The 15,096-nt window shown below is 37.4% G+C and overlaps 1 protein-coding gene across 5 annotated transcripts in view; it reads right to left on the reverse strand.

The window, feature by feature from the left end:
- Window positions 1-15,096, reverse strand: part of LOC129699681 (echinoderm microtubule-associated protein-like 4) — a 195,144-nt gene that overhangs the window by 74,371 nt on the left and 105,677 nt on the right. For 2 of the 5 annotated variants that reach the window (XM_055639673.1, XM_055639672.1), the window contains exons 4-6: window positions 10,475-10,498; window positions 8,872-9,024; window positions 3,685-3,813 (exon numbers count right to left, since the gene is read on the reverse strand). In XM_055639673.1, coding sequence (XP_055495648.1) covers window positions 3,685-3,813; window positions 8,872-9,024; window positions 10,475-10,498 — 306 coding nt within the window. The remainder of the gene's footprint in view (window positions 1-3,684; window positions 3,814-8,871; window positions 9,025-10,474; window positions 10,499-15,096) is intronic. The other 3 variants (XM_055639676.1, XM_055639675.1, XM_055639674.1) reach the window with 2 other exon arrangements.

Raw genomic sequence — 15,096 nt, forward strand, 5'->3', positions numbered from 1 at the left:
AAAAGAGTATGGAAACAAAGATAAGTTAAACAGGTTGCCCCCATTCCCTCTTGTAGGTTGAATTCCACTCTTATTTTTAGAGACCTGCAAAATTACAAAATAATCTTAGCATTTGAGCTGAAATAATCTAACCTAAACTAAAAATGAAATGCAGAAGTGTTAGTGATTGTGCAATGAGGGAATTACATTTTTTATGTATATTTATTTATACATTAATTTCTGAACAAGCATTTCAATGAATAAATAATTCCATTGAATTGTTAGTTCCGAAGTTTGTGTATAGATCTCTATATAAATGAGGGACAATAGATGATTCTTTTGTCAAAAATAAATAACTGCATTTGTTGGAAATCTAAAACAAAAACAGAAAATGCTGGAAATACTCAGCAGGTCAGGCCGCATCTGTGGGAGAAGAAACAGAGTCAACATTTCTGTTTGGAAACCCTTCATCATGTTGAAAAGAACACAAAATAAACGTGAAGATGCAGGTATAGTAGGGGACGGGAAAGTCGCTGATAGGATAAAAACAGGGTAACCATGGGATTAGACTGCAAACAAGATTATCAGGTACAAATAAACTAGAATAAAGATTCAAGATTCAAGATAGATTTAATTGTCACATGTGCCAGATGGCACAGTGAAATGAATTCCCATACAGCCATTCAATAAAAGTAACCAGGACTCAACACACTATAGAATTTAACACAAAACATCCCCACACAGCAGGATCAAAGTTTCCCACTGTGTGGGAAGGCACCAAAGTCAGTCGGTTGATCAGCTGTATTCGGTAGATGTGGGTATTGTAAAATGCACTGCAAGAAGATATGCCCAGAAGGTCAGATTTGCCTACCTTCCATTACCAGAGAGGAAAAGGATGACTGATACAGAAAGTTAAATCAAATTATTTGAAGTTGTAGAGTGCAGAGATTTACAAGGATGTTGCCAGGACTTGTGGGCCTGAGCTATAGGAAGTGATTGGGCAGACTATTGAACATTGGAGGTGTATAAAATACATGAGATAGTGTGAATGCACCAAATCTGCTACTCAGGATCAGGGAATCAAAAACCAAAGGACATACATTTTAGATGAGAGGGGTAAGATTTAATAGGAACCTTTTCACTCAGTGCGATGGGCATAGGGAGGAGCTCCTAGAGATATTTCTCTATAGATGCTCCGCTGAGTTATTCCAGCAGTTTGTATCCTTTTATGTATTAACCAGTGGTTTTAGATCTTTGTTTCTACATTTTGACTGCTAGAGGAGGTTGTTGAGGAAGGTACTATAACAGCATTTAAAATATACTTGGATGGGTACATGGATAGGAGAAGTTTAGAGGGATCTTGACAAAGCGCAAGTGAATGGGACGATCTTGATCGGCATGTATGACGGGCTCTAGGGCCTGTTTCCACTTGTCCAATGTGATTAAATCTTCAACGTGCCTAGATCTAAAGATTGTGTTGGGCCTCACAGTGATGTTACAAGAGGCTACAGACAGATTGGCCAGAGTGGAGTGAGATGGGGAATGAAAGCAGCAGGCAACAGGAAGCTCAGAAGTCACCCCTGCAGACTGAATACAGGTATTCCGCAAAACAATCGTCCGATGTGTCTGATTTGTCCAATGTAGGAGGTGACCACATTGTGAACATTGTTATGCCGTACACCAGGTTGGAAAATGTGTAAATCACTTGGAAAGACCGTTTGGATCCTTGAATGGTGGGTAGGGAAGAGATGGAAGTAAGTGCAAAGAAGTGCAAGATGTATCTGGTGGTGGAATCTGGGGTAAATTATTGAAATTAATCTATTCAATGCAGAAAATGTTTTGTTTAATGAAGAGGCTGGTGGGATGAAAGGCGAGGGCCAGTAGAACACAATATCTTTTCTATCCCAGCAGAGTAAGTAATGTATCAACATCATACCAAATACAATAGAAACAGAGGAATTGCTAACTCAGAAGATTCTTTTGTCTAGGTCCACTTCTCTGTATTATCACTCACTAACTGGTTCACACTCAGTTATGTTTACAGAAACAGCATAGAACTGGGCCCTTCAGCCCACAATAACTATTGATCACGCTTTCACACTAGTTCTATGTTATCCCACTTTCTCATCCACTCCCTACAGAAACAAATTAACCTACAAACCCACAAGTCTTTGGGGTAGTGGAAGAAACTGTAGCACCTGGAGGAAATCCATGCAGTCACAGGTAGACCGTGCAAATGCCTCACAGACAGCACTCGAGGTCAGGATCAAACCCGGGTTACTGGCACTGTGAGCCAGCAGCTCCACCAGCTGCACCACTGTGCCATCACTCTGTCATTCAATGACAAGATAACCTTGTTTACAACCTAGCGCCAATTTAACTTTATCAGAGACATCCCCCTCTTCTACCTTGACTGCATCTTTGCAAGCTTTTTGTGTCTCCCTTTCATCTTTGGCAAAGAGTCTTCAACCTGAAACTTTGACTATTTCGCACCCACATGGAAATGCTGGAAATGTAAAACTCAACTTTGGAGTATTTCACACACACACCTGCTGAGTATTCCCAGCATTTCCAGTTTTTGTTGTGACAGTTCTTATGTTCTTGTCATACTGAAATTAACATAGTAATAATAATTTTAATAGTTTTTCTTTCCTTTGATATCAGTGCTGATATACAAATCATTATGTATAAAACAGAATTCCAATTAACAATCCAAAGAATTGCCTCAATTTCAGAACCACTCCCAAAATAAGAAATATTCCATCCAACCACATCAGCCATTGGTGTCAATTTATGTAAAGAATTAGATGCACTAGAATGTTTGCGAAGTGAAACAATAAAATCTTTCATCACCAAAATCTTCCGTCAGCAAAAAATTGTTTCCACTGCAGGATTTCATTTAAATTTTCCAATACTTGTTTCTGCCTGCAGCTATCATATATTTAGTAAATTATTTTACATTGAGTGAACAGTGTGAGTATATTCTGAACTCTAAATTATAAGCCAAATGCAATGACAGTCAAGGTAGACTTGTGAGTCTGTGGAATTCATAGGGTGGTGGAGGCCGGTTCTCTGGACACTTTCAAGAGAGAGGTAGATAGGGCTCTTAAAGATAGTGTAGTCGGGGGATATGGGGAGAAGGCAGGAACGGGGTACTGATTGGGAATGATCAGCCATGATGATCACAATGAATGGTGGTGCTGGCTCGAAGGGCCGAATGGTCTACTCCTGCATCTATTGTCTAACTGGTCTCACTGACAATTAAAAATGTGGTTAAAGCAAACAATCAAAACTTCTGTAGGATAAAATATTTTCAGAACACATTTGACAAATTCTAAATCTCAACCCAGTGCTTGTGCTGCTGTAAGATACAGACTCAATGTTCAGGTAAATTATAGCAAGTGAACATTAGAATCAAACTATTGAAAAAAAGCCGTTTAGTTTAAAAATTACTACCACCACTACAAATTAACACAATTTAGAAGAACACAGTTAGAGTGAAGAGTAAAAGATTTTTTTTAATGTTTCTTTTTCCAACTGCGTTTTAAAAGGACCCTGAATGTCAATGTTTCTATTTCTGTGGACGCACTGGCATTGGTTAATCTCAAATTTTCATGCATCAAATTTGCCAAAACAAAGATTTTGTATTTCTAATATTTTTAAATTAAATTTTTGTTTTAAAATCACACAAAATTTGGTGCTTACTTATCTGTACTTTTGTGTTTTAATAATTTAGACGTTGAATGTGCTCTCAACACTTTGTTACGACTCTCATCGGTACCTTCCCAGCCGCTGCTGCTCTGTGACCGTTCAATTGTTGAACTCCGTTTTACACTGAAAAAATGGAAGTAAGTTTGTTACCACAATACATGGAAGGTTATGCTATCCTGCAAAGAGGTAAAGCAGTAGAGTGGAAGCAGTAGAAGCAAGGTCCTCAAAGCTAGACAAATGAAAAGTTAGATTACATCTTAAGTTAATTGCCAAAAAAGAGCATAAGCCACAACAGTAATGCTGCAACATCTATTAACCAAGACAGGAAATAGTTAATTATAAGTTCATGAATTGGATGATAACTAATTTGGAGTCTAAAGTTAGATAATTTCAAACAAAATGGGCTACATGTTCAAATGATAAAAAATAACTTGCTCTAAAGCTGAGACTGAGAATGGTTACGATTATATTAATTCAATATATACAAGCTCTTTGATGACAACACTTTTGATACTGTGGTAAAAGCCAATGTTATACAACATATATTAATATAACATTTAATATTAGTTTATTTACCACATATGGAGGGCAATCTGCAAAGAAAGAATAATTGCCAATACTTTAAAGTCTGATGGAAAATATTGTTCTTTATAATGTTAGGTAACACCTTTCTATCTGATGAACTGCTGTTAAAGGATAGTCAATGATTAATTTGCAAGATGTTTAATTTGTGGTTATCATTCTCAATAAAGATTAAAAACCATTTTTGGCTATCGATAGTAGAGGTAGTCTCTTTGACTGTCACTGTGAGTAATGAAATGCATTTTTGAACATTTTAGTCTGCAACTGAATAATACGATGGTTGAAATTACTTTTGATTGCCAAATTCTTCATTGTAACTTGAAGATAATTGACTCGACCGAACAAAAGTATGCTACGTTACCAGTCACCATTGGCTGTAAGAAACAATCTAATGATGTCCATAATAAATTTTACATTTGCTTTAAAACAAAATTAAGTAAAGGAAATGGATTTGTTTTCCCCCCCTAACAATGAATTGTTCAATTCTTCCTTTAAAGATGTTGTCTGTTTATAGATTATGAAGGATGCCTTTTAAAAAATCTGTTAAGGTAGAACAACCTTTGGAATTAGGATTTTATCGTTATACCAGTTTTGTAATGGTGGCACAAACATTTCAAATTTGTTTTTGTTTGGACCAAACTGGATTTTAATTCATGTTTTTCTTATAAAATAAAAGGTGGCGTTTGTCTAGTGGTTAATAAAAGGGCTGTAAGCACAACCTATTTAATGGATTTGGATTTGCTGCACTTCTGCCGTGACATTACCCTCCACTTAACCCATTCTAATCGCATTACTTTGAAAATAACAGAATAGTCCAGTAATGCCAAAGAAACCTTTCCCTTGTCCCAAGTAGTTTTAAGGTCACAAAGACATTGTAACAAGGTAATCATGCAAGTCAAACACATCAAATATATTAATGAAGCAAGATATGCAAAACCTGACGTGTTTCACATTTATAAGCAAACACAGTGACACACTGCCAGTTTGAAAAATGTAGTAACATGCAGTCTGCTTTTAAGTAAAAGCTCAGAGAAGGTGAATCCAGATTTGCATGCATGCTGTATGCCAACAGGCCCGGAGTAGTATGTTAATAATCAACAAGAACTTAAAAACAGCCAATATTTTGGATCAAGTCTTAACAATTGTTTATCAATCGATGGCTACATCTATTTTCATGTAAGCAATGAGGTGCTAAAGAGAAGGGCTGGACGTGGCTATTTGACATACAGATGGCGAGTGGGATTACCAGAACTATAGCTAAAGTGCATGCGTGTTTTAATTATTTTTACTTCATTTTGATATTTGTAATTTTTATGTAACTTTTACTATGTTTATTTTTTTTAATTAAATCTATTTGGTCAAAAAAAAAAAACCCTTTTGTTAACGATGAATGGGACATTAAGGGCAGGGTCTAATGATTGGACCTCCACCTCACAAGAAGCCGCTTAAATGTGGAGAGTCAGTTTGTTCAGACTGCTCTATCTGGGAAAGGAAGGCTTTCTGTGGGCCAGGTTCATCACATATTAACCCATTGCACAAAAATAAAGTGCAAATAGTCCAAAATAGAAGTCTGAAAATGTTCCCGCATTGTATTTTAGTTTAGAGATAGTTTAGTTTAGAGATACAGCATGAAAACAGGCCCACTGAGTCCATGCCGACAATCTATCACCCATATACTAGTTCTAGATCCTACAAACTAGGGTCAATTTACAGAGGGCAAATAACCTACAAACCTGCATGTCTTTAGAAAGTGGGAGAAAAGCAGAGCACCCCGAGAAAACTCACATGGTCACAGGGAGAAGGTGCAAACTCCGCATAGGCAGCACATGTGGCCAAGATCGAACCCGGGTCTCTGGCGCTGGAGAGGCAGCAGCTCTACTGCTGCACCACTTTGTAGCCCATTGTGAAAATGTGTAAAATACAATCTCTGCTCGGCTATTCTAATGCAAAGTCTACTTTCCTGCAATAGAAACACATTAAGCATTTGGAATTACAATTTCCAAGCTAAGTGTTTCGTATTTATGACCATTATTTTGTTCAATTGTTAATTTGTTCTATTTTCCTACTGGCAAAATGGACCTAGTTTTTAAATAATTTATTTTAAACTTTTCAAATACTGATTTTAAACCTAGAACCTGACATCTAAAATTGTAACCTAAAACTGCAGAGTGCACAATATGATTTGTCAAAATAGTATTGTTAGGAGTTGATCCAGACCAATAGACTGGTCAGCTTTTAGTAATTTGGTACAGTAAAAATATTAAGAATGTAGGGTTGTAACGATAATCAGGAACAATTATGTTGTACCAAGATAACGATCCAATAATACTAGGCTAATCAACCTAATGTACAGCAATCCCTCCAACTAAATAAGAATGCGCTTCTTTTTTTGTACTAATACATAAAAAAGACATTTCTATACACAAATGCAAATAGCACTCTAATTTTTCCTTACACTGAAGTATATGGTCAAGCAGGAAATAAGCCCAAGCAGACTCCAACGCCTCCACTGTAGGATTTCACAAGAACTATACACTATGTTTTCCTCTATCCTAAATCACCTCACCATAAATGTGGAACAGGAATTTGAACCCAATGTCAGAAGCATTCTGAGTGATCATGAATTAAAATGTGCTTAAGAGCTGGGCAGCATGAAAACTGGCCATTCAGCCCATGCCAACCAAAGGTCACTTCTCCGTATTGATCCGATCTTCCAGCACTTGGTCCATTGCCTCCATGCCGGAGCAATTCTAGACCGAATTTAAAAGTCGTCACCGACTCTGCTTCCAGCATTCTCTCTGATGGTGAATTCCAGATATTCACTACTCATTGGGTAAAATACTGTAAATCTCTTAACCCTTATCCTAAATGTATGTCTAGTTGTATCTACTTCTGGTATGGGGAAAGATTTCCTGCATTCTACTTGTCCAATATTCCTCATGGTTTAATATACCTCATGGTTTTATATACCTCATGGTGTTCCTCATTAGCCTCCTCTGCTCCAAGGGAAGCCAACCAAAACTCTCCATTCTCCTCTCATAAATTAAAGACTCCATCCCAGGCTAAATCCTGACAAATCACCTCTGCACATCGGTGAGTGCTATCATACCTTTCCTATGGTGCGGAGATCAGAACAGCATATAATACTCCGGCTGAAATCTGATTAATGGTTTAGAAGGTTGAAGCACAATCTCCCTGCTCTTATATTCAATGCTCATACTTATGAAGGCCAGTATCCCACACACTTTCTTAACCATGCAATCGATCTGCACTGGCACCCTCAAGGATTTGGGAATTTGTACTGCCATTCATGGTGCACATCCTCACCACATTAGTGCTCCCAAAATGCATTATTTCACATTTATCTAGATTAAATTCCAACTGCCATTTTTCAGCCCATTTCAGCAACACATCAATATCACCTTGCAGCGGTGACTACTCTCCACACTATTAACAACTCAACCAATTTCTATGCCATTTGCAAACCTGATCATTCCTCCTATATCCACATCCAAATCATTCACATATATATTACAAACAGCAAGGATTTGATTGCAGATGTTGGTGAGACACCATTAGTCACATGCATCCAATCAAACTATTCTCTACCATCACCCACTGATTCCTATATCTAAGTCAATGATGGATCCAATTAACCAACCTGCCCTGCATCTCAGGGATCCTAACCTTTTGAATCAGCTTCCTATGTGAGACATTGTCACAGGCCTTATGGAAGTCCATGTAAACCACATCTACTGCACTGCCCTATCAATACACATTGTTATTTCTTCAAAATTTCAATTAAATTGGTCAGGCAGGATCTGCCCTTGACAAACAATGCTAGCCATTTCTGATTAATTCCTGCTTTTCCAACTGATCGTTAATTTTGTAACTCGTTTCCTCCCCAATAACTTCCTTACTCCTGATGTTGGGCCCACAAGTGTGTAATTTCCTGGCTTCTTTAAAGGAGGACCATTTTTGCTGTCCACCTGGTACCACACGTGGCTAGAAAAATAAAAACTCAGCTAGAGCTGCAGCAAACTCTTGCCTTAGTTTCTACAGCAGCCTGGAATACATTTCATTTGGCCCTAGGGATTTATCCACCAAAACTTCTAAGACATCACGCATCTCCGCTTAACTTATGGAGATTTATTCTAGAATTTCATTGAGTTCTCCAACCATTTCCTTTGCGAATCCCATTAAAAAGTATTCATTTAACACCTCACTTACATCTTCTTGCTCATGCATGTTACTTTCTTATAATTTTAGCGAAAGAAAAGCAAAACAAAATAATGTTTTCAATTACAAAAGCCAAAATGTATTGCAGAAAAAAAAAAAGAATATTGAAACTCAGATGCTCTGACCACATGTTCTAACCACAACTGTAACAGATGGCTGAGAAACTAATGCAGTAAGGGAAAAGACAACTAATGCACAAAAGGAATCCACTACAACTTTACACCACACTTAAGATTTTCCTCAAAAGTAACACGTGACCATAACCATAATTTTAATTTATGGCTGTTTAATTACTAATGGTGATGACAATTCTCATATCGTTACAACCCTATTGCATTTTTATTACTGTATCCTGAAAACCTTTTGGCTGAAGCAGGGTTCTTGTTCTCTTGGGTGTGGCTTTGCGATTGGGGAGATTGAGAGGATTGACAAATTTGTGCTTGATTTTGATGATTAGGCCGAGTCTCGCCATTTGTTTCTTTTTCCTCGTGTTTTTCATTTTTCTCCGGAGTGCTGGAAAGATGCATCAAATAACAAAAGTACGAAGAAAAATCATATTGGTTAGTTAGCAAAATTACACTAAATGCAAAATCTGATAAAATTGTCGTAGCGGTTAGATTAAAACACGATGGGTATAGACAAAATTAATATTTTATTTTATGTTTTATAAATGTCTTCTAATGATGTTTTACCAGAAATAAAGCAAGAAGATATACAAAAGAAACTTTTCACAAACATAAAATCTGAATCCCTATAAACTCAAATTTGTTTTCAGCAGTAAATATTTAAAATTGTGTATCGTAACGTTTTGAATTATTACACGCAAACATACACGCACATATTTTTGGAGATGCATTACTATAAAAGTCATTACTGCATTAAAAGTGCTTTATATTTTTAAGATGATTTTGTGTTTTTGTTTTCCAACTAATGTTACATAAATGTTAAATCTTCAGCCTCATGCTGAGAAACTGTTACTAATCAAATGGCAAAGGAAGGATGTGGGAGTTCCAACAAAAACTGACTGAAAAAGACTTCAAAGCTTCAGCTGGTTTGGACACCATTTCAAACTGAAATATTGGCCAATGGTCTGAGAAATCTGAGGGAAGGGGGAGGCATGGGGGAAACTGAATCACACTCAAGGGAGGTATATTGTAGGCAAGGAAAAACAAAGTTGTGTCAAAATAGCTTCACAGCAAGAATTTAGAAAGTTTATGAACCTAAAATGAAAATAAAATCTGTTGTCAGAAGCCTAAAAAATCAAATGTAAAAGTGATTGGAGATCCACATTTACAAAAACACCACAGCATAATCCTTGACTGTATTCTTGCTGCAGAAAGTATAACTGTTTAATTTGGCTTATTAATAAAACACATTCTAAGAACAATGGTTTATTTTCTCTTTGTATAGTACATGTATTAATTGCTGACTATGTAGATGCTCTTCAGTGAGCCTGAGCGCAGACTCCAATTAAGATGAACAGTATTAAGAGGTAATATGAATTAAGAAGTACATTATCAAACATAAATTCTAGCTTTCAGTTTGGCTATATGCCAAGTCATTGTTGGTTCAAAAAAGCAAATAACATGCATGGCATGCAGCCTAGACCACACATACATGGGCCGTTTTAACCATTTGGGTACAGAATTTTATTTTGTTAGGTGTATTATTATTACTACAATGGTTTAAGTTACTCATGATAATTACCCACATTCATGTACTAATTTTCAAGTAATACCTATAATACAAGATATTATTTACAACTTTACAATTTAAAACAACATTAACATTGAAGATGATACTTCAGATAATTTTCATTATACAAATGGTTAAGTATATTCTTCTGAAAATAAATTTAGTTTTAATTTTTATCCGGCATAGATTTACTACAAGGTAGCATTAGCATTGTTTCATAACTATGCTAGGTAATATTCTAAAATGTATAATACACAAAACAACTTACTTTTTTTGCTCTTTCAGCCCATAACTGTGAATTAAAAAAAAGTTATTTTATGATTGTACATATATTTGCATCACCAAACACTCAAGCAAATAAAAACTGAGGAAAGTGCCCATTATTAGAACCTTTAAAAGGACAAAACTCTAAAGGGTATTAAACCATAGGGAATCTTTGCATGTGTATGAAATCCCAAGTGTACAATCATGATTACGCAAACTCTACAGCTACAACAAATATAAAAGGATATTATATTTTTTCTTTGTCAAAACTTTTTCCAGATTTCAACCCCCTTCATTCAATTGAACACAATCAATGAAAGGAAATAAAAACATGAGGTGCAACAATGCAAGTGAGTATGCAGTAAATTAAATGGTATCAAAATGCCTGGAATAAAAGTACTTTTAAGTGTGTACCCTCAGATCCTGACAACAAGCAAACGGCTACTAGCAAAATGGCAAACTGGATGTTATACATTATTAGCTGAGACATAGAACATAAAGGCAGGGCAGTTACAAAAGAATAATACAGAATTGCTGCAGATCCACATTTGAACATTTCTGATCACCACATTCCAAGAAAGATATCACTGCATTGCATGGGATGTCGAGAAGATTTACAAAGAAGGTTGCTTCACCAGAAAATCTTTAGCTGCAAGCAAAGATTAGATGAATGGTATTCTTGCTTTTTTTCGAACAGGAGGGAGTTTGAGGAGAGACTTAATTGAGGTGTATAATATTATGATGGGCATAAATATAGTAAAGATTAAGGACTAAGCCAAAGGATAAAAACCCAGGGGCATAGATTTAAAGTAATAGAGAATGTAGAACAGCACAGCACAGAAACAGGCCTTCAAGCCCATCATATATATGCTGACCATTGTGACATTTTAAACAAAAACCTTTAGCCCCCCCCTTCACACACACACACACACCCACCCCTCCTTGTGCCTGTTCACGTGCCTATCTTAATATCTCAGAAATTGCTATCATACATGCTCCCACCACCTTCTCTGGCAGAGTGTTCTGGGTACCTGCCAATTTATGTAAAATCACTTGCTTGTAAATCTCCATTAAAACCTTTCCCGGTCTCAATTTAAAGCTAAACCCACAAGTATCTGACAATCCCACTTGGGAATGAGTCTCTGTTTATCTACCCTATTTGTGCCACTCATAATTCTATGTCAGATCAAACTTCAGCCTCCAAAGGTGTTGACAAGTTTGTCCAATCTTTCCTTATAACTAATATCCTCTAATCCTGGCAACATCGTGGTGAATTCTCCAAAGCCTTCACATCCTTTTTTGTAATGCACTAACCATAACTGGATACAATACTTCAGATGTGGCCTAATCAAAGTATTGTATAGCTGCAACATGAATGACTGACTTTTACCCTCAATACACCGACCAATCACAGCACGGTGTTGCTTTCTTTACCAACTTATCCAGTGTTGCCACTTTGAGGGAGAAATACATTTGCACCCTTCTGTACATCAATCAGTATCAGTATCAGTATATCTTTATTGTTATTTCCTGAGTACTCACATACCCAAAGGAAACAAAAAAACGTTGCTCAACCAGTGTCCATTCAGTGTGCAGTGCAAATAACAACAAGTAAATAGAAATAAAAATACATATATCATGAACAAATTAAATTAAACACTCTACTCTCTACTAAACATCAACAGGCGTTCCGATCGACAGCTGCTGCAGTGTGTCCAGGTTGGTGGTTGGTGCGCGATACTTTGGCAGGGGGCTAAGTCCGTTTATCAGTCTTATAGCCTGCGGGAAGAAGCTGAGGAGCATCCTGCTGGTTTTGCAGCTAATGCTCCTGTACCTCTTCCCAGATGGCAGGATGGAGAATATGTGATGCGATGGGTGGTAGGGGTCTTTGATGATGGAGATGGCTCTGTTGATACATCTCTTCCTGTATATGTCCAGCAAGAAAGGGAGTGGAGCACCAATAATCCTGCTGGCGGTCTTCACAATCCTGTCAAGTTGGTGCCGTTCGTACGCCTTGCAGCTCCCGAACCAGGAAGTGATGCCGTTGGTTAATGTGCTCTCGACTGTCCCCCTATAAAAAGTTCGTAGATGTGTAGTGGGGAGACCTGCTTTACGTAGTCTTCGGAGAGGGTGTAGTCGCTGCTGGGCTCTCTTGACCAGTGCTGTGGTGTTGGTTGTGGACATCAGGTCCTAAGGGTTCTGCAATTTACTGTATATTTACCTCTAGCATTTGAGCTCCCAAAGGGCAACACCTTACACTTGTCCTGATTAAACAAGCATCTGCCATTTCCCCACCCATATTTCCAAATGATCTATATCCTGTTATATCCTTTGGCAGCCTTTATCACTATCCACAACACAGCCAATTTTAGTGTTGTCCGTAAACTTACTAATCAGCCCATCCACAGTTTCATCCAAATCATTTACATAATAAAGAATAAAGGTTCCAGCAATGATCCTTGCAGAATGCCACTGGCCACAGACTTCCAGTCACAATAATATCCCTCCAACACTACCCTCTGTCTTCAATGGCCAAGCCAATTTTATATCCAATCTACTAAATCACCATGGATCCCATGTGCCTGAATTTTCTGGGTCAGCCTACCATGAGGAACCTTGTCGATTGCTTTACTAAAGTCCATGTCGACAATAAGTGGAAGATTAAGAGGGCAGATGACTTTTGACCCAAGAGTGGTGATAGGGTTCTGGAACTCATTGCCTGAAAGGCTGGTTGAGGCAGATACCAGGCCCTCTATCAAATGTTCTGAGGGCAATGAATTGCAAGAATACGGGTCATCAACTGAAAGGAAGGATTAAGAGTGAAGCTCCTTTTAAGACTGGCATGGACAGTAGATCAACTGGCCTCTTTCTATATATTAATTGTTTTTATGATTGTATGATTAAACAAATTAAGGAGACTTTAAGCATATTAATCAGAAGAACTAGATTAAAATTATTTTTGGCAATTATCCACGCAAAGTTATGGACTGTCAGCATTTTGGTATTCTTCTCTGGGAAAGGTAACCAATAATTGGCAAGAATCAACACACACTCAATAATGTTTTGAATTCAATGCATTAACATTAAATAAATAGCTTAATGCTGGAGGGTAACCAAACCTTTGGGAATGTAAACATGCAGGACAATATGTACACAGTAGATAGTTAACACATTTAATTGACATCAAATCATAAAAACAAAATTATTTTAGTTTCCATGTATCAGAAACGTAAGCAACTTTACAAAATTTTAAAGGATTCAACACCGCTGATTTAGGTCACAGTGAATCTCTCCAATTACCCATTATTTGGGTATTTTACAAAAAGGTAAGATGCTCCTTAAAATAACCATGGCCTTGAAGAAGATCACATCATAGTCATATAGCATGAAAACAGGGGCTTTGGCCTAAATCGTCAATGCTGACTAATATGTTCCATCGAAACTAATCCCATTTGCCTATGTTTAGCCCATATCTCTCCAAGTCTTTCCTGCCCATGTACCTGCCCAAATGATCTTCTTAATTTTGTTATTGTATCCACCTCAACTAATTCCTCAGCAGCTCATTCAATATACCCACAATCCTCAGTTAAAAAGGTGGTCCTCAGGTTCCTATTAAATCTTTCCCCTCTTACTTGAAGTCTCTGCCCTCTAGTTTTTGATTTCCCTACTGAGGGGAAAAGGACTACATTCACACAGTTTATTCTCCTGATGGTTTTATATGCCTCTCTATGCATACCCTTCAGCTTCCTGCACTCGACAGAAAAGTAATAGCCTGCCCAACCTCTTCCTATAGCTTAAGCTCTCGAGTCCTGGCAATATATTTTTAATTCTTCTCTGCACTGTTTCCAGCTTATTGGCATATTTCCTATTGCACAGTGATCAAACAGAACACAATGCACCAAGTGTGACCTCGCCAACATTTTGTACAACTGTAGCATAATCTGCACTCAATTCTCGGAATGATTTAGGCCAAAGTGCCAAAAGCCATCTTCATCACCCTATCTACTTGCAATGTCTCTTTCAGGGAACTATAAACATGTACTACTAGATCATTCTACTTGATAACATTCCCCCGGGCCTTACCGTTCACTGTGAAGATACGGACCTGCTTTGACTACAGAAAATTTTACACCTCATTCGTATCTGCATCAAACTCCATTAGCCATTCCTCAGCTCACTTGACCATCAGATCAAGATCTTGCTGCAATTCTTGATTACCATCTTCACTTCTCTATTACCATCTATTTTAATTCATCTGCAAACTTACTAATCATGCCCTGTACATTCTCCTCTAAATCGTTGATATAACCATGAACAGCTATGGGCCCAACACTGAACCCTGAAGCATACCACTAGTCACACAGTCTGGAAAAAAAAAGTCTTTCCGACCAGGAAGCAAATTCTGTATCCAGATAGCCACGTGGATTCCATATGATCCAACATTCTGGAGGAGACGACTATACGGAACCTTATCAAAGGCTAACGAGTTACCATTATTGTCTCTGGAGGTAAAGGTGAAGGGAGGCAAAACTGTTTAATTCCAGCCTAATCAGTTCCAGAAAGTCATAGTAGCCACTTACTTTAATAGCTCTGAACGAAACAAGAGAAAGTTTAATAAATTAATTT

The sequence above is a fragment of the Leucoraja erinacea genome, chromosome 8 (assembly GCF_028641065.1).
Source record: "Leucoraja erinacea ecotype New England chromosome 8, Leri_hhj_1, whole genome shotgun sequence".
Lineage (NCBI taxonomy): Eukaryota > Metazoa > Chordata > Chondrichthyes > Rajiformes > Rajidae > Leucoraja > Leucoraja erinaceus.